The following is a 22,269-nucleotide window of genomic DNA, read 5'->3' on the forward strand; positions in this document are numbered from 1 at the left end:
TATCAGCAAACAAATAACCGCATGCATTTGATTGGCTAACTTTAGCCGTCGCGTGGGCCATGCTATTTGAGCACTTCTTTTTTTTTTTCTCTTATTCCTCTTCTTTCCCTTCTTTTTTAGTAAGAAACTACAATGGCTTTAAAACGTATCAACAAAGTAAATAACAAACTAGTTGTGTGAATAAAATGGACATGACTAACGGCATCATAGGAACTCAAAGATCTCGAACGTGACCCACCTTCTTCTTGTTCAGCAGGTCCTATTGGCGATGACATGTTTCATTGGCAAGCAACTATTATGGGTCCCGTAAGTGATATTGATACCACCACTACATATCACTCATGATACTATAGGAAGATAGTCCTTACCAAGGCGGTGTCTTTTTCTTGTCTATTCATTTCCCTACTGATTACCCCTTTAAACCACCAAAGGTAATACTCTATCTGTCATCCGCCATGGCTCATGCTATTGATTAGATTAACTTTACCACTAAAATCTATCACCCTAATATCAACAGTAATGGCTCTATTTGTCTTGACATCCTGAAGGATCAATGGTCTCCTGCTCTTACTATTTCCAAGGGTAAAGAACACGCGGCCCGTTATAAACTCAGAAGGGGAAATTAATGTCATTTTTTTTTTTTTTTTTTTTTAGTGCTCTTGTCTGTCTGTTCTTTGCTTACTGACCCCAATCCTGATGGTAAGTAAATCATGTATTATGTAAATGTATTTATCTCTCTGGATAGACCCACTTGTGCCTGAACTTGCTCATATCTATAAAACGGATCGTTCTCGTTATGAATCCACAGCAAGAGATTGGACCAGAAAATATGCCAGTAAGTGTATATATATATATATATATAAAAAGGTTCTTTGTTGGCTCATAGTTCTCTCTTCTAGTGTAAAATAAGATGGTGTGTTTCTTTTTATATATACATAAAATTTTATTTTAAAAGAAAGCTAGACTCGAGGTTTAAAGCTATTGGCATTCTGTTCAAAAAAGAGTTGCATAGGTTCACAAGGTGATTTTGTCAACATGCTTGTATGTGGTACACAAATACTGCCAGATGTTTGAACCCAATCAAAGTAATCCAAATACGTTTGAATCTGTTTATCTAAGAAAGATGAGTCAAGCCTTAGTAAACTTGTCTATGTTATGTTACCTGTAGGAGTAGCATAAGCCTTGTCTTTATAAGCTTTTCTATCAAATGTGTCGTGGTACATGTGTGACATTTCTTGCTTTAATCGAGCATCAAACCAGATATCTTTACTGAGCCCGCTCAAGTAATAACTGAGGTCCATAGGTCGACCATGACGATACTTGAAATGAGCATAGCCTGTGCTTGAAGACAAGTATTCGACCAGTTGTTTACCATTGATTTGAGGACCTGTGAGTGTATAGACTTGTCCATCATGAGCATCGTCTAAAGGCTTTGTTTGACCATCTTGTACCAAAAGACTTTCAATCACTTTACATACATCAGAAATAGCAACAGGGCAGATCTCCATGTCTTCAGATAAAGGGAGTAAGACTTGGCGATGCTTTTCAGCGTAATTAGACCACAAATGAAAGTATTGTTGTACAAAATCAAGTCTAAAGATAGCATTAACCTAGTTGCTTTACACTATCGACATTATACCTGAGAATCGTGTGTGGGCATCCACTGTGAAGAACAGCAGACTCAATCTGACCATAATCTTGAAGTGAAGCATATTTTGAACTAGCACCCACATGAGAAATACAGATAATGCTCGATACACCCGATTGAGCAGCTACAGCACAGATGGATTTGGCATGGTCAACACGGTTCAGTTCATTCCCAATAGCCAGGATGACATGATCTACGCCACGCATAGCCAATGAGAGTTGATGAGGGTGTAAATAATCAATTTGGCGGACATCCATACCAGCTTTAGCGAAACCATGGCAACGAGACTTGTTTTGACATAGCACCCGAAGTTGAGATCGTAAGGCTTGATGTTCAGCCAAATGAGATGTGATAGCGTATCCAATGTATTGGTCAGCACCTGTAATAAGAAGCATAATGGGGTTTTTTCTAATTGAACAATTTGAAAAAAAAAGGAGGACAGGGATGATGTTCCTATTTATGTAGCTTGCTAATTTGTTTAGTCGGAGGAATAAAAGTAAGGTGAAAAAAGATGAGGTCCTGAACAATTTTGTCAGGGTTCAGATGATGATAAGCTCAATCGGTGTATTTCCATACAAGACGTCATGAAGTCCAATCGAAAAAAGAGGGATCGACCACGCACCTACTTTTTTTGGGTACCAAACAAACTCACCGAGTCAAAAACGGTGAATATTATTCAATAAGCACTCTGATTTGCTGTTCATTCTGATTGACAGCTGAATTGAGTTTTTATAAAATAAAAAAAAAAAAAAAAAAACTTTTTTTTATTTATTTGTTTTTTGAAACAAAATGCTCCAAGTAACTTTGTTGCCTGGTAAAGGAAGAGGATATAAAGCACTAGAGACGATTGAAGTAGGTACAGTGGTTCATGTGTCTGAACCATTGGCCACTACAGTATCTCAAGAATGGACACCAGAAACATGTAGCTGGTGTTTTGATTTTAGTTATCCAAAGAAACAAAAGACAAGGATTCATGATCAAACTCAGTTAGCAAAAGCATGGAACATACCTTATAAAAAAGACTCAAATCTATTTAAAGATGTCTTGTTTTGTTCAGAAAAATGCAGAGACGCATTCCAGCAACAACAAGATCAACGTCTTTTGGCTGCTTATTATAGATTGGATACTGAATTCAAACAACAGAGAGAGAATACACTATGTCAGTCTATGTCATCTATACCCACTGTCGATATCCAAGATGACTCAATGCTCTCAGAATGGCTAGAAAAGGCTTGGGATATGGCAACTCATGATCTAGACTTAGTTAGGCCTATGGAAGATACAGACAAGGCCATGTGTCGATTGATTGCTGCCTGTGTGATTAGCAAACTGAACGGAACAATAAAGCCATCGTTTGATAGTCTATGGGTGATACAGAACAATGAACTATCTCACTTTAAGAGTTATTGTGATGCAGTACCTGATCTAAATCAGATGGACAAGCAAACACTGTGGAGTTGGTTGCCTGAACAAGTACTTCATGTCATGGCACTCTATTGTTTATTGAAGCGTGCCTTTTCTAACCGTTGCTTTGGTGTGCCTGTGATTGAAGTGGACCATGCATTGTTTAGAGCCATCTATTTCCGCGAAAGAGCCAATAGTTTTGGGTTATGGGAAATGTCGCCTGATGGCACAGTAACAGACGATCTGGAATTGCTGGGATGGGGTATCTATCCCTCTGCTGTGTATTTTAACCATGCATGTGATGCCAATGTCAACAAGATCAGAGAAGGTAGACAACTCAAGTTTATTGCGAATCGCACCATTCAAAAGGGACAAGAGGCCTGTATCTCTTATGGATCTGTCCATGACACAGTAGACATTCGACGTGCTCGTTTATTTGAACATTATCATTTTATGTGTGCATGTACTCAGTGTTTAATGGAAATAAATTCAGTAGCCTAAATACTGTTTGCGAAGCACCAATGCGTTTTTTCTCAAGTCTTTCCATTCGTCTGTCAATCGACCTGTGATCGGATGATTGGATTGCCAGTCCTCTTGATCATCGATCCAGCCTTCTGCCCAAGCACCCAGTTGATCGTCATATTCAAATTCGCGCGCAACACCCATCACAAAATCAAGTCGATCATCCTCTGCTTCTGATACTTTCGAAACAATATGAGGCATCATGGGGATCTTGCCACTCCAGTATCGGGCCATCACCGTACTTTGTCGCTGCATCAAAGGCAAAGGTACTACACGAATAGGCAATCCCAAAAAGCACAATGTGGGGTTCTTTTGATAAAACATGTAATGGTCTACATGATGTACTTTCTGGCCTGTCTTGATCAATTCATCAGCAGCAAAAGGCAAAAATGGGAAACTGTATAGATAGCCTGTGCCGAAAATGACGATATCAACATCGTTTAAGACCTGGCTGTCTTGTAGTTCAATCTGTCTGTCAGAACAAAACTGCTTGACAAGGGCGACTTGATGTACGTGTGGTGGGTTGAGTTCGATGGCTTGACGCGAGAGTTCTGTCTGTGTTCGAATGGACTGATAGACTTTGGTGGCGACAGACGATATTTCGCGTACAATATCATTCGCAGAAGATCCACCGCCAATGACCAGCACCACTTTGTCTTTAAATGCATTGGGGTGACGATAATCTCTTGAATGGATCAATTCAAGCTGAGTGTCTTGAATACCAGGCAAGTCGGGAATAAAAGGGACTGCATAATGTCCTGTTGCCACAACAACCGCATCAAATGTCTCGGTTGTGGTGGAGCCATGGTTGAGATCTTTGATGGTTACTTGCCATTGATCATGTTCGTACTCCACACGGGTGACGAGTGTTGAGAATCGTACAAGGGATAACAGGTCTTCTTTCTGAGCTAGAGAAGACAGATAGTCCATCACATGTTGGTGTGTTGGATAAAGCGGTGTTTCTTTCGGAAAAGGCACATCATGAAAGCACATGACAGAATGAGGTAGGTTGGTATGAAGATTAGCATAGATGGGGGAATACAGTTCTCTTGTGTTGAGTGTTGTATCAACTACAAGGGCATTGGTAGAAGGTATAGGCGGAGGCGCGTTTGTTTCGGGAGAGTATTTCCTATGGATCTATTAAACCCAATGAATACCATAGCTATGCTTACCAAGTGCCTCCTGTATGATTATTTCTTTCAAACACCACAATTTCTGCAAAATGCTGCTCTTTACGCAATGCTCTAGCAGCAGCCATGCCTCCAGGACCACATCCTATAATGGCCACACGCTGAATGGATTTCTCAATAAAGGATGTCATGGTTTTATTTACAAGAGGAAAAGAAATAGACTAAAATTTAAAAATCAGTTAGGCTAAAATGATGGTAGGATGTTGATCTGGTTGAGATAAGGTCATGTCTCTTCTTGGGGGTCGAATGGACATTTCTGGGCCCATCATGACGAAATTTCTTGAATCAATTATAATGACCGAAACCCAATAGACCTGTCAATTCAGTATATCTATTTATATGGACATGCACTTACATAGATCAGTATCATCAACACAAGCGAGGTAAAAGCAAATTTAGCCTCGGCATCAAACAGTCTGTGACAATTGAACCAGACATCAGGTTGTTGAATACGGATTGGCAATGTAGTACTGCTGATACACCAGTCAATAAATTCATGCTTGTTGACTGAAAATAAGATACAGTTGATCAGAGTATCCAACAGGACAATGGCTACTGAACAAGCAAACAGATTGGCATAACGGTGATATCGACTAATGGATCGCTTAAACTATAACTTTGTCAGTATTACACACACACTTTTTTTTTTTCTTTACCCAATGAAGTGTATATCCAAATAAACATAAGACAACAAACACAAGGTGAATCACTCCAAACACAATCAATGCTGTAGGATTAAAATGAGAGAAAAAGGCTATGTCTATCAAGAAGTTGTATCTCTATTGATATTTTACTTACGACTGATGCCTCTAAATGCTTGAACACTAAAATACATGCTTATGCCCTACTTGTAGTCAATACGACAATGATGTCTGTATTTATTGTTTACCTACAATCCATATAGTTAACATTAAAATGACACCGTACCTGGATGGTATGATGAAGCAACATTTTGGATTTGTAAAAGAAAACATATATAAAAGAAAGAAAGAAATACAAAATAAACAAGAAGCTAAATAAGGATGGCATCTTATGATCTTTGTTTATTGTTCTTTGTGCTACATACAATTCTTTATTTTTGACTGTTGATATCCTGTGTATTCTTAATGGCTTGAGTGGGTGTATAACCAACAGGTTCTGACAATGCTTGTATTTGTTCAAGTACATTCTCACCCAGTTTGATTTGTCTGGCATACAATCCTTCTGCCTATTCATATATATATATATATATATAAAAACATAAACCAGATAGAAGTGTCTTTATACTTACATTCATCACCATCCAGTCATGATCAAGAGCACCATCAATATCTAAACGTTGTTTTGGGTCAACTGTCAGTAATTTGTTAATCAAGTCTTTAGCATTGTCTGATATCTTATCCCACCAAGGGGAAGGGAAAGAATAAGCTCCCGTCTTGATCTGCATCTTCATACTGGGTGGACCATTCTCCTCTATGATATATATATATACAAGTTTATCAATATATATGTATATGTATATATATATATATATATATATATATTTCTTTTACCTGAAAAGGGTGGAAATCCACATAGACAGATATACAACATGACACCAAGAGACCAAAGATCACATTTCTTACCATAAGAACGGTGTTTAGCAGGGTCAAGGATTTCAGGGGCGACTAAATAAAGAACAAGTTAAAAAAAGAACAACAATACAAGAAGATCTTACTGTAATTAGGTGTACCACATTGAGAATCAAAGGCTTGATTACGCTCTTCAGATTTGGCCAGACCAAAATCAGATACTTTAATATGAAGTGTTTCTCGGTTGGCAAGTAACACTAACCTGTATTAGTCAACAGTAGGGATGTTGGATAGATTACCATTTTCAGGCTTCAAATCACGATGAGCAATATTGTTTTTATGAAGAAACTAGACAGGTCAGTAAGCGTATCAAACCGAATGGCTTACCTTAATAGCAGTAAACAATTGCCAAAAGATAAAACGGGTTGTATCTTCATCCAAGAATTTATTGTCTACCACGTACTGGAATAATTCACCATCAGGCACATATTCCAAGACAAGGTACATTTTTTGTAATTCATTAAAAGTTCGAATCATTTGTACTACTAATGGCTAATAACCATTAGAAAAAAAAAATAGCAAAGAATAGCCTGTCACTTACATGCTTTGTCATGCTATTCATTATACCAATCTCATTTACAATCGAATCTAGCATTTTGGGTTTTTTTGAAAAACGAACTTTTTCAAGGATCTTGATAGCATAGTTACGCTTTGTGATTCTGTGGGTAGCAAGACGAACACTAGCGAAGCTGCCAGAACCTAAAAGTGATCCAAATTCATACTCTGATTCACACGTATTGGCTTCGTATTTTGGAGGAAACAGAATACGGAAAACTAATAAGGCATATCAGACACCATGATAGACACACACACACACAAACACTTACATTTGTATTTATCAGGATTATGGAATTTAGGACTTCTTAGCAATTGAATTTCATCTCCATTTCTTAACAAGACACGTCTTCCATTGCCAAGGTGTTGACCGTTAACAAATGTACCATTGAAACTAGATAATAATTAGTTAAAACAATGTTTTGTGGTTGTATATTACCTTTTATCTTCAATATAAATACGAATACCTTTCGCTTTGTCAGTGGCGCCTGTTTCCTATAGACAAAATAAGATATCCGTATTATGTTTTGGCTATCATGTACCATATAAATCAAACAATGCTGTTTACTAATCGCATCCATTTTCACTCTAGAACACAACATGAATAAGCGAGTCTTTTTTATCCAGTTTAGTTTACCTAACATCACAATCTTCTGCACGACCAATCAAAAATCCAACGCGTCCATTATGATCAGGTTCTCTTTTGGTCAAATATTTGGATGTATATGAAGGGTCTAGAGGCTGCAGAAATGCCCAAGCTGTATTGTGTTTTTCCCAATCAGGACTTTCTAAAGAAAAGTTACTGACAGGGCGTGGAGGCACAGGCCTTGGTTGTTCTGTGGGTTTGGATGTCTCATGCGTATTATTCTTGGGGGAATCATTGTCGGATAGTCGTGACATTTTTCTTGTCAGTTCTTGTTCGTCTGTAGTTTGTCTCTTTTTGGTAATGCTGGTGTCTAGAGAATAAAAGACATCGCGATCAGAGTTGGAAGACTCATTGTCTGGAGAGATCAAAGTCTTGGTTGTATTTGTACTTAGAGGACGTGTTGTCATAGAAGAGTGGTAACAATTTATCAATGAAAAAAAAAGGGAAAAAAAAAAAGAAAATGTATCTCTATACGCTTAATTGGACTAAAAAGTATGTTGAGTGTCCGATGACTCTATACACTGAATTTAAGAGAGAAAGAGTATGTGTGTATTTTACTTTTTGAACTGTAAACTGTTATCCTATACAAAAACGCCAGTAGTCAAGCCACTTCAAGCAAGAAATGAGCCACTAGAAAACACCCTTTGATGATTCAGAAACAAGCAGTGTAGACAACAATCAAGGTCTTGATGAACAGGTCAACAGAAATCCATTGGGTTTTATGTCTCAAGGTGACCTAGCAAAACATCGCTCTTTAACCCAAGCCCTTATGTAAAATGTCTTTTATAACTATCAAGATATGAAGCTAGGCTTACTTCTTGACCAAGAAAAAGCTTATAGTAGAGTGACCATGGGCTATTTCGATAGAGACCTATTTCAATGACGCAAAGCTTTTTAGAGACAGTAGGAGTCAAATGCATAACGAAGAAATCTCAATGGGTACTTTTCAGCATTGATGCAAAATGCTGATTCAAAATACCTGCTTGTAAACCATAGAAAACTAGTTTTTATTATCCCGAGTGCTTTGTTCTTGCCTCAGAGGCTTATAGTATTAGACTTGTTTTCTATAGACCAGTTTCAAAACCAATTTTTATACAACTCCACCCTTTCCACTTCTATGTGCTGAAACTAACAGAAACTAAACTACCTCCTCTTTTCGTCCAACACAAAAAAAAAACTCACACTTCCTTTAATTCAGAAGAGTATCCTAACCAATTCGATTCTGAGAAAAAAAATAATAAACATGTACATAGCTTATTCATACTTAAATATACGCTGGTCAGTACCAATGCCTCTATCGTGCTGAATAGATCCAGTGTTTACCATGACATACTTTGCTTATCACATGACTTTTAAGAACTAACCAATGAAAAATTAGATTGTGTAATTCATATGAGCTGGAATTGCATAATTTTTTTGTTTTTTTTCTTTCACTTTCTATTTAAAATGTCTTATGGAAGTACAAACTACCCAGTTCCTCCTCCAGCTTATGATGAGGAAAATCAACCTTTTCTCGGTGGAAATAATGCTGGCGATGATATGTTTAAAGAAACAGTAGCTAATAGTTCAAAACAAGTTCGTTTACGTAAGTAATCTTGATATCTTTACTTTTATCTGATGTTTTACTTTAGAGTTTGTTAGAAAGGTCTACTCCATTTTAGCTGTTCAACTCTTGGCTACAAGTGCCTTGTCTGCTACCTATATGTTTAATCAGACTGCTAAACATTGGGTACAAACAAAGTAAGTATTATCTTTTAGGCGTAGCCAATAAAAAAAATATTGACAGTAAGTAATACACATAGTGTCTGGATGCTCTATGTTTCCATGTTTGGTACAATTGGTGTATTGTTTGCTTTATTCTGGAAAGCAAGATCATTCCCTTTGAATTATACCTTCTTGGGTTTATTTACATTACTTGAAGCACACTTGGTAGGCGCCATTGGTAAGTTATGTGTAACCAAAATGGACTAGGGGGGCTGAATCATGTTGATGTAGTCACTTTTTATGATCAACAAATTGTCTTGAAAGCGTTGCTTATTACATTGGGTGTCTTTGTGGGTCTGACACTCTTTACACTTCAGTCAAAATGGGATTTTAGTGGATTAGCACCTTTGTAAGTCACTAACAAAACACCATGAATACTCATCTGACATATGATTAGCTTGATGGGTGGTATTTGGGTCTTGATTATTGCAGGTCTTATTCAAATGTTCTTTCCATTTTCTAAGGAAATTGAACTTGCACTTGCTGTGGGTGGTGTCGTGATATTCAGTGGCTACATCTTGTTTGACACATATCTCATCTTTAACAAATACTCACCTGAAGACTATATCCTTGCCTCTGTCAGTCTCTATTTGGATGTGATTAATCTTTTCCTTCGTATTTTGGAAATTCTTGATTTAACAAGCAGAAGTGATTAAATAGTAATAATTATATATATGTATATATATATTTTAGAATGATGTTTATTTTTTAATTTAAAGACGAGCACCTGTAGGGAATTTCTTCATGGCTTGTCTGACACCCAAATCAGCCATGATTTCTTCAGAACCACCGAGAATAGAAGAGAATTTGTAGGTTCTTTGAAGTGTTTCAATGGTTCTACCCATGCCAGTCTTGGTAATAGCACGACCACCAAAGATTTGACAGGCTTCATCAGAGATATCATGCATGACACGGGTGATTTGGTATTTACACAAGGCAATAGGACCAGCCAATTTGTCAGATTGTTCACTGTAACTCATGTTGTTCATTTGATAAGTCAAATGTTCAATCCATGCATGGACACTTTCAAGACTAGAGATCATCTTGGCCAGTTTGTTACGGATCACAGGTTGATCAATCAAGCGTTTACCAAACACTTGACGTTGATTGGCCCATTTGAAGCATTCTTCAATGACCAAGCGACAGGCAATACTGCCACCGGTGAGCATGACCCAACGTTCATGGTTAAAGTTGGAAAGGACGACCAAGAAACCCTTGTTTTCTTGACCCAACAAGTTTTCAACAGGCACTTTGACCTATAACAAAATAAGTGATTGTTATAGAGAACATATGACTTACATTTTCAAAAGTGACATAGGCAGTACCAGCACTAGGAGAATAAGAAGTCTTGATCAATTTGGTTTCAACACCTTCACCACGTTCAATCAAAAGCATCGACATGCCCTTCTCTGTCTGAACAGCGACAGAGAAACAATCAGCCCAACAACCACCTGTGATCCATTTCTTAACACCATTGACAATAAAGTGCTTGCCATCGGCTGTACGCTTAGCTGTGGTACGAATACGAGCAACATCACTACCGGCATAAGGTTCACTGATTGCAAGACTGATACGCTTTCTACCAGCAAAGATCTCAGGCACAAGTCGCTTCTTGAGTTCAGGAGAACCAAAGTTGAGCACAGTAGGAGCAGAGATGATCATACCACCTACGACACCATCATCAAAACCACGTACTTTCCATCGACCAAATTCTTCATGCAGAATCATCTAAACAAGAGTCAGTATCTAGATATCACAAGCACACATTACTTCATGGAAATAATCAAAGTCTTCACCACGAACACCGCCGGGAAGAATCAAACCAGCAAGGGCAGGTGAAGGACCAATGTTGGCAGCAAGCAAGTTGTGCTTACCCAATTTTTGCATAAACTCATCAGAAGGTTTGGTACCAGATTCCTCGAACTCACGAGCTTCAGGTGCCAACTCATCACAGATCTCGCGAATAGCACGACGAAACTTGAAGTGAGATTCACTATAGTAGCGATTAGAAAAACAAAAAAAAACTGTATTACATATATACTTGCGTAAAGTAAGGGGACTTGAATCCCATCCAAGCACTTGATTCAGCGTAAGGAACCTTGGACAAGTCACCAGGTTGATAGAAATCAATTTGAGGTTGTTCAGATTGAATAGTACCAATCTTATATCTGTTGTATTTCACAAGGACTTCTTGACGGTGAAGACCATAGAAAGCATCTGTGGCATCCTTTCCAGCATATTCTAGAATAGGAAATACACCTCCAGGATGCATATCCTTGAAGGAACTCATGTTATATACACTGGTATCAATAATGATCCATAAATCATCTTCAGAAGCATGACGCCTGACTTCTTCGCGAGTGAATGCTTTCATTGCAAGTATTAAAAGAGAGAGGGGGATAAAGAAAAAAGAGAAAAAAAACGAATGGTTTGTTTATTTTCAATCTTGTTTTGTGGGGGAAAATCAAAGCATATATGCTTATTAATGAAAAAAGCTGAGAAGAAAAAAAAGTTTTTTCTTAACAATCTAAATAAAACGCATATGAAGATTATGTAGACTGTTCTAAATTCTACTATAGCGGAGATGTATTTCTTTACAAGAAAAGCCTTAACAATTTTACCGAACAGTCTTCTAAAGGAGTATCATGATGGATAAAAACTAACTGAATTGTATGAATGTTTATATTGAACTGTGTGAGAGAATTGTACGGCTAAAAAATGGCATTTATAGTTTGGCACTTGACCTTCATAGAGTGACCAACAACGTTTCTCTTCTTTTTTTCTGAACATTAGTAAAGCAATATTTCATTGATCAAATTAGGCGAACACTCCGTCCATTTTTACATAAGCATATTGATCATTGCTTCAAGTGTTTTATAAAAAAAAGTTTATTTCAATCACCTTTAGTGACAAGGCTCCACTGGGTCCATACAGCTTGAAATAAACATGTCTTTTTTTTTCTATAAAATAAGATGTACGAATTCTATTGATGCATTAATTTGACCAATGTTCCATTAAAAGAACAAACAATTACACAGGGTTACATAATCATATAAAGAGGTGGGGTATAGAGTATGTTTCGGCATAGTAGAGCTTGCTGAATGCCTAAAACAGTGTTTATCAACATCCATGGTACCTTTGGAGTCGAGATGGACCAGAAAAAGCGACTTGTAAAATTTGACCTAAAATCTCTTAGAACCCAAGGGTACTACTCAGGTCATTCCGCAACTTTTGATTTTCTTTTGGACGTTACAAGACGAAAAATAAGGCTAACAATGAGCTTAAATACTCAAAATGAGCGCCAGACGCTCTAGTCTTTTATCAAAATGTTTGCTTGTCAATTGTACTATGAGAATGGTATACTATGAATGAAAAACCTCTAAAATGTTTTTGCCTATTTTCTTAGTAGTCAATTACTAGATTTTCTGTATTCTCTACGTCAATAAACTTGTAAAGTAACAACCTAAGACTTTTTTAATGCATTAAAGACGAATAACTGCGTCTTCAGGTAGTTTTGAGCAAAAGGTCGATTTTTTGATGTGGCTGTTCAATCTCCTATACACGGTTATTTTGAGTGCATGCATAATACTTCAATGCATAAAGTAAAAAAAGACTAAGGGTAAATGCGCGAATACGAATTTTACATAAAATATAGAAATTTCAATGACTTAGACATACAGATAAAGGCTAAAGGCTTTTTAAATTACTCTGCCTTTAATCTATAGATGAGCAAAGCTTACAATGACATTTGACATTTTTGAGTTTGGAAAGTGTAGCTTTAAATAAGGTGAAGAAAACTAGGATTTCTTTAGTCCATATTAATCAAATGCAGATGACTTATCTCTGCCAAGAAATAATATTGCGGAATAAATTTAAGAAGACCCTGTATATTTTGAAGCTTATGATAACTACAGAGTTATTATATTCACACATAGACGGCTAACTTTGCTTTCTGCTTTCATTTTCTTAAAAAGCTTTATAGTTTAACATAAGAGTAAAAACCATTTGGATATACATCAATCTCTGAGTGCGTGTCAGAACATTGGTGGGCGCATAGTGTATGAGATATTGTTAGCAACTACTACTCACTGAAATAAAATAGTACGAGTGAAGTATTTTATTTGCTACAGATTATTAAAGAAGCTTGTAAGATGTACGACAGTTGTCAAATAGGCAACATCATTTAGTCTACTTCTATACCATGTTTTGCCCTAAGATGCTCAATGTAGCTTGATTTGCGTAAATAAGTTCTTTCATATGCTTGACAGTAGTTATTAGCATCTTTAGGATCAGGTTCAATATCTGGGCTGACAGTATTATGACCTAGTTCTATCTTTATGCCGTGCTTTTCACTAAGTTGGGTAATGTAACTTGACCTAGCTATAAGAGCTTTTTGGTATGGTAGGCGATACTCTTTAGAATCATTAGGATCTAAATCCATTTTAAGTTTAGTGGTGTGTTTTCTCCTAAGATGAAGACGGAAGTGCAACCTGGATGCATAAGTCCTTTCGCATGTTTGACAGTAGCTGTTAGGATCATGAGGATTAGGCTGAACTCTTGGCTTAACTATAGTACGACTTGGTCCCTTTCTCACGCCATGTGTCTTCCTAAGATAGACAACAAAGAGGGGTTTGAATGAATAGGTTCGTTTGAATGAATTGCAGTAGTTGTTAGGATCATTAGGATCTGGGTCAATCTTTGGCACAACGACTTTCTTCATTGTGTTTAATAAGCATTCTTTTTCTGCTTTTCAATAGCTCAAACTGTATATGTCTGATACTACCACTCTGTAAGCCTTGGCGGCAAACAAAATCCATGATTATGCAGCTATATGAAAAAGATTGCTTTATAAAATAGTGCTATTATTACTGTGTCAACTCAATACACTAGGAGAACATAGATTATATGTTTTTGTATTCGATCATGTAGTCTCTATACCTCTAAAGCCCTCAATAAGCCCTTAAAACAGGGGTTTAGAAAGTTAGCTGAGTATAACTGAGTCTGAATAATGGTTAGGGAACTTATCAGAATATAAAAACAGGTTCCCACCCTTTTTTTCTTTGCTTTCTTTTTGCAGCGTGTTTGTTTTCTGTCCTTTCAGGATAATGTACCAAACGTACTTGAGGGGGGATTTACCACCTGGGTACAAGTGCATTCTCTGTCAAGATAGTCTGCCTTTTTTCACTAAACGGGTCTTTGCCGAATTTGATAGAGAGTAAAACAGACGCGTGTAGAGGGTTAGCTTATGGTCCTGTTCGAGGGGGTATTCCATCTTAGTTATGCGCACTGGCAGTCCAAGTCCAAATATTCCCAACGCTGGAAGGCTACTATCTTTTCTTGGCGCCTTCTTCTCACTTGTGGGGAGGGAGGGGAACCTATCGGATAGTAATAAGTTTAACCCTATTCGTGGTATCTTGGTAGTCTCATCTCTTTGTGTGTGTGGCTATTAGGGTATTGCAGCAGTCTTGGTCGTTTGCTACTGTGATAGTGCTAGAAAGCGGTAGTGAAGGTTACTGGGATTGATAGTCATTCGCCTTTTCTTTTGTGAATGCCCTTTAGAGGGGCTTATTTTAGTCTGATGGCTAGAATAGTCTTTCTAAAGTTAAGCTTCACTTTTGAAGGGGTATCTGTCTATTCGTGGCAAGCTCTATTCATTTAGGGTCGACTATCGGACAGAGTAATGGCTTTTTATATATAGTGTTCGTCCATTCATTCGTTTGAGCGGATCATCTATTGAAAATGATAGGCATTCCATTTTTTTTGATAGTGTGAATACTATATAGTGGGGGTCTGAGGGGCTTTGTGCGTACGTGCACCATCTTTTTGGGAACTCAATTGAACTGGTTTAGGTCCTCGTCCTAGTTCCTGGAAACAAATACTCACAGTATTTGGCTAAAGTACCAGTTTCTTTTTTATCTTTTTCTTCAATAAAGTATATATACTAGTATTTAAAATAATTGATAACGCGTCTTTTTTTTTCTTTTTTCTCTGTCCTTCACTTGTTATATAATATGGAAAACAGGCTTAATGAGTGTGATTAAACCAACAGCCAAAATCAGTGGCCATAAATTTTGTAGTCAATCTTTGCTGCAACAAAAAAAAAACAATGATCCTCATTTTGTTTGCTTAAAGACTGCCTGTGTATGACTCTTTCTAATTGTGTACTAACAGTTCTATTGAAGGGTTGTATGCAAAAGCAGGATCAAAAGAGAGAAAGTGTTAAATCTTCGCTCTAGAATGGCAGGCATTTGTAACAGATGTCCTCTAAGCAATCTGGGTGTTTTTTTTATGCATGGAATCCCCTCTCAATCTGAGCTTTTGTTTTTGTGTAATTCAAGTTTTTCTATACTTCAACCAAAGAAATAATCTAAAAGATATGTCTCAGCATAAAGAAATGTTTCAAACTATGTATATAAATATGCATTGATTTTTTAGGACCTTTCCCTAGACAATAAATTATTGACTTCTTCGAATCATCCAAATAACATTGTGCTCTAAGCTGGATATATCTTTTACCATACAAAAAATGAGTAATTGATGTGGAGCTGTGAATATAGGATAATTTGCATTATGTTTAATGTATGTTCTAAAAGCTGCCCTTCACTTATCATGGATCATAAAGTTAAAGTTTTTCATCACTTTGACATTTTCATTTCTTTCTTTCATTTAAGAGGGGATCGAGTGCCTTTTTAATAAGGTATTTATATGTGAGTAGCCAATCCGATATGACATTCATGTGGCAAAGATACCAGGCAAATACAGGCTTCAACGATCCATAAAAGTCCTTGTCCTTTTCTTATACAGTATAAAGATGGTTTAAAGCCTGCTTATGCACGCATAAGTGCTTAAGATACATACAGACTATGTTTAATAACATATAGGGTACATTTGGAGTTGATTTGAACCAAAAAAAGCGATTTTGTAAAAAATGGCCAAAATGACCTTTCGACCAAAGGATATTAGTCATGAAAATCACTCGTTTGTTACTTTTGGGTCTTCTTTTATCTTGGGGTGTATTCCTCATCGCAAGTTGTTGCATTTTATTATGCCTCAAGTGTTCGATTCCCCTCTTTGCTCAGTTTGCATATCTTCAAAAGACTCAACCATCCACTTGTTATTCCACTGTCCAACTAAAGAGAAGGTAGACAGGAAATAATTTTCGAGTTTCTATGGCCTACCATATCTATTTCTGATATCAAAGAGGCTCTTCTGTCCCTGAACTTCTCGTACATCTGGTACTGCCAATGGAAAGGAATCAAACCATACCGAATCCTCATAATAACTCTTTCATAAATTTGGCTTGCTCATATGAGATTTATCTTTGACAAGACCCCCATTGTATCCACAGCAATATTGGCAAACATCCGATCCAATGTTTGTCAGACCATTGAAGAGGATCAATGCCATTCACTCCTATAACCTCTACATTGTTCATTTTATTTTAAATTTTTGTTTTCTTTTATTTAGTCATTATATTTTATATCAGTTCTTGGCATTATCTCAATTACACCCGCCTCTTCATTTTAATTAATCTCTGCACACTGCTATCTAGTATGTTTTATGCCCATTTGCTCCCATATTTACAGCATAAAATGCCTTTATTTTTATTCTTGTATGTTCTTCAGCACTCGAGATAGCATAAGATGCTTTAGAAAGATCCATTACTCACAATTTTCATATAACATCTAGAGCAAAAACGCTCAAAACACGGCTTAAACAGGTCATTCTTTGATGGACCATTGCTCAAAAACTAGAGTATCGAAATTTCCCATTTTTTCGTTTAGAATATGTTCTTTTGATCCCAGCAATTGAATAGTACCATTGGTTTGGCAGCTACATAAATTTCATTTTTTGACCCATCAAGGGTTCGTGGAGAAAGAATGAGAAGGTAGTTGAATAATCTTCAATTGCATTACATTCATACTACAACATAATATGATCAACCAATACTAAGCTGTGATTGATGTCAAAGGCGGTCATACTCGTTATTCATTTTTTTCTACTTATATTACTCTAAAGTAGACATCTCAACAAATCATCTACAAAAAAATTGGGCGCGTTTAAGTATCATCTTGGCATATTAAAGGGCTCTTGGATCATGATACCTTTGATGTTGATTTCGAATGACAAAAAAAAACAGAGCTGATTTTTATTTCGGGTCAGTGTATATTTGCATGCTTTAAGCTGTCATTCCTGCAGTATCGTTCAAAGTGAACTCTCCTATAAGTCTCACAAGCGTTTGAAATAATTTTGCAACAGTATAAGCGACAGCCAAGTTATTTTTATACGGCTGATAGGATAGACGATATTTATTGTTTAACTCAAATCAATCTTGAGTGTCAAGATTTGGAAAGGTTTAAGTGTAACAGAGAAGCCATGATGTTTCTTGGCTAATTGAACACCTGTGTCATCTTCCAATATGTTTGAAACTTGGGCATGTTTGATGTTCAAATGGCTAAGAAAAATATAAGCTATGATGTTTGTTTTTTTCTTTTACCTTGACAGGATACCAGTGCTTTTGCCGCCATAAGCTTCATAAAGACGTAAAACAATCTGTTTTCCTTTACCTTGATCACCTTCTGAAAGTTTGACGGTATCAATAATGATCTGTTTAGATCCTTTTATCTTGAACAAAGAAGGCAAAAGTGTACCACTCTTGATCTCTTTGCCTTTGGCAGAACTAATATGATATATGAGTAAAAGAAAACGGCAACTAGATATCTCACCGAATAGACAGAGGTGTATTGAACTCCAAAGCAGCTTGCATGACATCTGAATTGCTGTAACTACCTTCGTGTGGATAAATAGCATATTTGAATTTATGTTGTCCTAATAGAACAAAGTCAATAGGCAATCCTAGACAAGGGAGCGCTTACCCATATCAGCAAGTTCATCAGGACCTTTGGGTGACCGCAATAACGAAAGTCTTTGTGTCTTTCCATGAGTAGCGTAACCATATTTACAGTCATTGATCAATGCAATACCGTAATTGGATTCTGACAAGTCTGCAAATTTATGGCCACAAACCTTTCAAGAGGTCATAAGTAAAAACAGCATGCATGTTCAATTTACCTCAAATTTAGCAGAATCAATGGTTGTATTGTAATGATTGGGTCTTCTAACAACACCATACTGGATGTCGTAAGTGGCCTTTTTCTTTTGTTAGTCATATATTCTATCAATCTTATACCCACAAAATCAGTGACAATATCCCAATTAAATTCTACTTTCTAAAAACAACTTGTAAGTTGAAAGAGCAAGTCTTTTTTGTTACACTTGCCAAAAACTGATGGCTTTCATGCCAATCAACAGTATTCTCGAATTCAATGCGATGACCAATACAAGTAAGACTGATGATTTGCTTGATTGAACTAACATCAGAAATCTTGTGTTCAAAGCATAACTCGGCCTTGACAGGACCTTCAGATAAGATTTCCAAGGTACGTTGGCCTTCCAGTTCAACATATTTCTGAAGATGATATATTTCAACTAATAAGAAAAAAAAGTTATTGATTTGACATTGTGTGTTTTTTTTTTACCATCCCAAGCATCCCAATAAGTAGGCTACATAGAAAGAAATAATTTTCTTAAACAAAAAAGTTATTTTTACTGTATAACTTACCACATCTTCATAGAGCTGTAACACATTACCCTTAGTATTTTCGGGTACAAGATTACCTCTAAACAGAAAAAAAGTTAAAAATTGAGTGTCCTTCTTTTTTTTTTCTTTTAATACCTGTCTGAATTTTTATCGAGAAGTTCAACAAGTTGACCATTTGCATTAAAGACAGCCTTCAAATTCATATTCTCGAGTATAAAGTGGCCCTTCTTTGATTTGTAAGCTAAAATAGAAAAAAAAAGAGTTCAACACTATTGAGACTTCTTCAAATCATTTACCTTGGGCAGATTTTTCCAAAGAAACTGACTTCAAATCATCTGTAGACTCAATGTAACCAGAAACACCTAATCCAGGAATGTCGTGTACTAAAGCAATCATGTTTATGTTACGCTCCATACGTACAGATGCCAATTACCTAAAAGATATTCATATTCCCCCTTGTATTGTTGATTTGTCCATTTCGTATTCTTTTCAGGACAAACAATGACTTCGTTACGGGTCCAGGGCAACGTATTAAAAACAATAACACCCTTTTGGTCTGCACCTTCATCCTCATGGTGCTTGCTTTCAGAGATTAAGACAGATTGAGCCATGTGTCGAAGCAAAGAAGATTCTGAGATCACCTGTCGATGAAACTAAAAGAAAAAATGAGGCAATTCTATATTTCACTGCTCTATGTACCTTGTGAACATCCACATAGGCTAGATTGATAGCTGAACCAGGTAAACAATCGTGGAACTGATTGAGACATAACAACTTCCATAACCGTTCAATATCGTCAAATGGATACTCGTATTTGGCACTTGTTTGGTTTGATAAAAGCTTAGCAGCAGTAGCCAGTAACTCAAGATCGCGAAGGATAACTTCTCCTTTACGATTTCCTCTTTTGACTAATGCTTGAGTGGTATAAGTACCTCGGTGGAATTCGAGATACTATGAAAAGATTAATAAACAGTGATGTTTTTGGAATCTTACTAATTCTCCTTTGTAAGATTGTAAACGATCAGAATGCTTTTCTAGACCTTCAAAAAATTTTGTAGCACTACCAGGCTTGACAGAAGGCAACCCATCCTAAATACACTTAAGCATCTGTTTTTATAAAGTAAAATCAAGCTTATACCACATCTTTCATTCTTTCGAGTCGTTCGAGCATTTCTGGTGTGGGACCTCCTCCTCCATCACCATGTCTAACCAAGTAATTAATACAGTTAAAATGATAAGCTGTTATTTACCCATAAACCAAGAGGCTTTGGTTTGAACTTTCAATATCGTGATGATTTTTAGCACTAATGGTAAAGAAAATGAATGTCTATTTTCCTTTTTTTTCTTTACCATTTATAGACTTCACTAGGTGTTACAGAAGCAGTATATCTATAGACTTGAGTCAATATAAGGCTATGCTAATCCTACCTACGTTTCTGCTGGCGTCAAGTGAGCTAAGATGCTTGTATCATCAATGCCTGTCCACCAAAAAGTAGACAAAGGAAACTTGTTGATATTGTTCCAGGATAATTTTTGAGTAAAGAAATAATCACAGCCAGATTGACGAAGAACTTGAGGAAGTTGAGCAGAATATCCAAATGAGTCCGGTAACCAAAATACACGAGTTCTTTTTCCAAAGTTCTTTTCATAGAATTTTTGACTGATTTAAATAAAAAGGATGAGTAAAATTATGATTATCGACGCTAATTACCCTAAAAGCATTTGTCTACAGAGAGATTCACCCGACTAAATGTCATGTTAGTTAATTCACTTTAAAAAAAAAGAGAGATACTTACAGGCATGTTTGTGTCTATATAGTATCATAAAACGTATTAAATAATAAATACTTATTTATGATTATCTTACCATGCTCTACCCAGCTCTATAAAAATAAACGATGAGACATGTAGACTCTATCATCATAACTTACACCACCGATGATTTCCCATTGACCTGTCTTTTCCACTTTTTGAATTTTGTCAAAGATAGTAGGATACAGTTCCTTAAGCCATTCATATTGTTGTACTTGAGAACCAGTAAAGACATAATCAGGATATCTTTTGATCAAATCCAGTTGGCTTGACCAAGATCTTGCAATCTTACGTTTTGTTTCATCATAAGGCCAAAGCCAGGCAGTATCAATATGACAGTTACCCACAGCCGTGACTTTGTGTTGACCATCGCCAGTCTTTGCACCAAGAAAGTCTTGTGTCAATTTAAGACACGATTGAATGGCTTCTTCATCGTCACATATAAATCGGTTAATCACCTCGTTGATGACCCACAAAGCCTTTCTTGCACGAGAACTAGTTTCATCCGTATCATAACCAATGCCACGAATCACACTAGAGCCTTATGAGCGTCTTATTAATAGATTAATACCAACCTTAAGTCATGGAACAGGGTTTGAATAGGCTTATTAGGCACCACAAGGTCCGCTTTATCAAGATTAAAGTATCGGTTTGGATCGGCAACCATAGCATCATTGGCACCTACGCCAAACATGCCATTACAAGCTGCTTCAATATAGAATTCATGTTTATCGCCTGCTTTGGCATGTTTGTCAACAATGAATTCATGACGTGCTTGATCAGCTAATAAAACATGATAAGTGCGAAATCATACATTCTGAAATGCTTACACCCTCCTGTAAGTCCTTGAAGCGGGATACCCTTTGTATCCCAAACCATGCCTTCACATCCCATATCCCATTGAAGAACAACTTGTTGACCATCCATTTCTCTTGGAATCATAATAGATACATGAAACCAATGTGTAGACCAACTAGGACCAAAGGAGCGTTGTCCCATACTAAATTTTTCAAACTTTTGTGTAACCGCTTCCTATTTTTTTTATTTCATGCATTTATATACACACATGCATTGTTTTTTTTTCTTACCCTGAAAGGGATACGCTACATACACAATATAGGGTGAGCTTAGTATACAAGCAATTCAAAGATTACCTTAAGCTCAGGTACACTATAGACGCTTAATTCAACATGAGGAGAACCAGTTTTATGCATACGCCAGAGACCACGCTGAATGCCCATCCCATAAAATTGTCCTCCTCCCGCCATAAAATTATTAATGCGAGAGTGTGCGATATTTTTAGGCACGCGTGGAGCATGATCTAAAGCAGGCACCATGCTATGATCTACATGGTGACTGTGTTTATGGCCATAAATTGTCATATAAAGATGATAAAGAAGAGAAGAAAAGACAAAGATTTAAGCGCGTCTTGTTTAAATAGTATACACATCACATGACAACAGAGATGTTTATTTTGTCTCTCACGACAATGTGACCCTTTTTTTTTTCTTTGTTTAT

The 22,269-nt window shown here is 36.7% G+C and overlaps 10 protein-coding genes across 10 annotated transcripts; 3 read left to right on the plus strand and 7 right to left on the minus strand.

Moving 5' to 3' along the window:
* The first annotated feature begins 109 nt into the window (after window positions 1-109).
* Window positions 110-960, plus strand: B0P05DRAFT_523573 (ubiquitin-conjugating enzyme/RWD-like protein). The gene is made up of 7 exons (XM_051576085.1): window positions 110-156; window positions 211-306; window positions 354-431; window positions 477-582; window positions 655-699; window positions 746-835; window positions 900-960. Exons 1-7 carry the CDS (start codon window positions 133-135, stop codon window positions 902-904), a joined length of 444 nt encoding a protein of 147 aa, XP_051438924.1. The 5' UTR covers window positions 110-132; the 3' UTR covers window positions 905-960.
* B0P05DRAFT_523574 (uncharacterized protein) lies at window positions 752-2,144 on the minus strand. The gene is made up of 4 exons (XM_051576086.1): window positions 1,640-2,144; window positions 1,163-1,593; window positions 900-1,114; window positions 752-835 (listed from the first exon to the last, which is right to left on the minus strand). Exons 1-3 carry the CDS (start codon window positions 2,041-2,043, stop codon window positions 960-962), a joined length of 990 nt encoding a protein of 329 aa, XP_051438925.1. The 5' UTR covers window positions 2,044-2,144; the 3' UTR covers window positions 752-835; window positions 900-959.
* A 1,067-nt stretch (window positions 2,145-3,211) lies between these two features.
* B0P05DRAFT_439039 (uncharacterized protein) lies at window positions 3,212-3,526 on the plus strand (the record flags this gene model as incomplete). The annotated part of the gene is made up of 1 exon (XM_051573734.1): window positions 3,212-3,526. A coding segment is annotated over one exon (315 nt), but the record flags the coding sequence as incomplete, so codon positions are not given.
* Window positions 3,527-3,541: 15 nt separating this feature from the next.
* Window positions 3,542-4,832, minus strand: B0P05DRAFT_568074 (uncharacterized protein; the record flags this gene model as incomplete). Its single annotated transcript, XM_051581173.1, has 2 exons — window positions 3,542-4,703; window positions 4,747-4,832. 2 exons carry the CDS (start codon window positions 4,830-4,832, stop codon window positions 3,542-3,544), a joined length of 1,248 nt encoding a protein of 415 aa, XP_051438927.1.
* A 76-nt stretch (window positions 4,833-4,908) lies between these two features.
* B0P05DRAFT_593481 (uncharacterized protein) lies at window positions 4,909-5,742 on the minus strand. The gene is made up of 5 exons (XM_051583051.1): window positions 5,658-5,742; window positions 5,563-5,608; window positions 5,421-5,518; window positions 5,120-5,374; window positions 4,909-5,078 (listed from the first exon to the last, which is right to left on the minus strand). Exons 1-5 carry the CDS (start codon window positions 5,736-5,738, stop codon window positions 4,944-4,946), a joined length of 615 nt encoding a protein of 204 aa, XP_051438928.1. The 5' UTR covers window positions 5,739-5,742; the 3' UTR covers window positions 4,909-4,943.
* A 43-nt stretch (window positions 5,743-5,785) lies between these two features.
* Window positions 5,786-7,982, minus strand: B0P05DRAFT_502635 (kinase-like domain-containing protein; the record flags this gene model as incomplete). The annotated part of the gene is made up of 12 exons (XM_051575469.1): window positions 5,786-5,971; window positions 6,035-6,216; window positions 6,297-6,410; window positions 6,461-6,571; window positions 6,614-6,662; window positions 6,702-6,866; window positions 6,916-7,148; window positions 7,202-7,323; window positions 7,369-7,424; window positions 7,472-7,517; window positions 7,567-7,755; window positions 7,828-7,982. The coding sequence occupies 12 exons, from the start codon at window positions 7,980-7,982 to the stop codon at window positions 5,837-5,839; spliced, it is 1,557 nt and encodes a 518-aa protein (XP_051438929.1). The 3' UTR covers window positions 5,786-5,836.
* Window positions 7,983-9,006: 1,024 nt separating this feature from the next.
* Window positions 9,007-10,127, plus strand: B0P05DRAFT_523590 (inhibitor of apoptosis-promoting Bax1-domain-containing protein). The gene is made up of 5 exons (XM_051576087.1): window positions 9,007-9,160; window positions 9,207-9,315; window positions 9,378-9,517; window positions 9,571-9,688; window positions 9,737-10,127. The coding sequence occupies exons 1-5, from the start codon at window positions 9,022-9,024 to the stop codon at window positions 9,993-9,995; spliced, it is 765 nt and encodes a 254-aa protein (XP_051438930.1). The 5' UTR covers window positions 9,007-9,021; the 3' UTR covers window positions 9,996-10,127.
* On the minus strand, window positions 10,053-11,898 carry B0P05DRAFT_502642 (acyl-CoA dehydrogenase/oxidase; the record flags this gene model as incomplete). Its single annotated transcript, XM_051575470.1, has 4 exons — window positions 11,385-11,898; window positions 11,110-11,332; window positions 10,639-11,067; window positions 10,053-10,595 (listed from the first exon to the last, which is right to left on the minus strand). The coding sequence occupies exons 1-4, from the start codon at window positions 11,711-11,713 to the stop codon at window positions 10,053-10,055; spliced, it is 1,524 nt and encodes a 507-aa protein (XP_051438931.1). The 5' UTR covers window positions 11,714-11,898.
* A 1,624-nt stretch (window positions 11,899-13,522) lies between these two features.
* B0P05DRAFT_568079 (uncharacterized protein) lies at window positions 13,523-14,059 on the minus strand (the record flags this gene model as incomplete). Its single annotated transcript, XM_051581174.1, has 1 exon — window positions 13,523-14,059. The coding sequence occupies one exon, from the start codon at window positions 14,057-14,059 to the stop codon at window positions 13,523-13,525; it is 537 nt and encodes a 178-aa protein (XP_051438932.1).
* Window positions 14,060-17,480: 3,421 nt separating this feature from the next.
* Window positions 17,481-22,195, minus strand: B0P05DRAFT_523602 (glycosyl hydrolases family 38 N-terminal domain-containing protein). The gene is made up of 25 exons (XM_051576088.1): window positions 21,906-22,195; window positions 21,840-21,854; window positions 21,582-21,783; window positions 21,327-21,534; window positions 20,871-21,285; window positions 20,807-20,822; window positions 20,737-20,750; window positions 20,652-20,686; window positions 20,373-20,600; window positions 20,291-20,329; window positions 20,191-20,244; window positions 20,079-20,145; window positions 19,934-20,029; window positions 19,640-19,891; window positions 19,374-19,593; window positions 19,237-19,323; window positions 19,076-19,181; window positions 18,962-19,019; window positions 18,879-18,903; window positions 18,620-18,828; window positions 18,534-18,569; window positions 18,412-18,489; window positions 18,216-18,366; window positions 18,066-18,168; window positions 17,481-18,019 (listed from the first exon to the last, which is right to left on the minus strand). The coding sequence occupies exons 1-25, from the start codon at window positions 22,131-22,133 to the stop codon at window positions 17,833-17,835; spliced, it is 3,129 nt and encodes a 1,042-aa protein (XP_051438933.1). The 5' UTR covers window positions 22,134-22,195; the 3' UTR covers window positions 17,481-17,832.
* Window positions 22,196-22,269: the final 74 nt, after the last annotated feature.

Source organism: Gilbertella persicaria (assembly GCF_025201335.1).
Source record: "Gilbertella persicaria strain CBS 190.32 chromosome Unknown B0P05scaffold_3, whole genome shotgun sequence".
Taxonomy (NCBI): domain Eukaryota; kingdom Fungi; phylum Mucoromycota; class Mucoromycetes; order Mucorales; family Choanephoraceae; genus Gilbertella; species Gilbertella persicaria.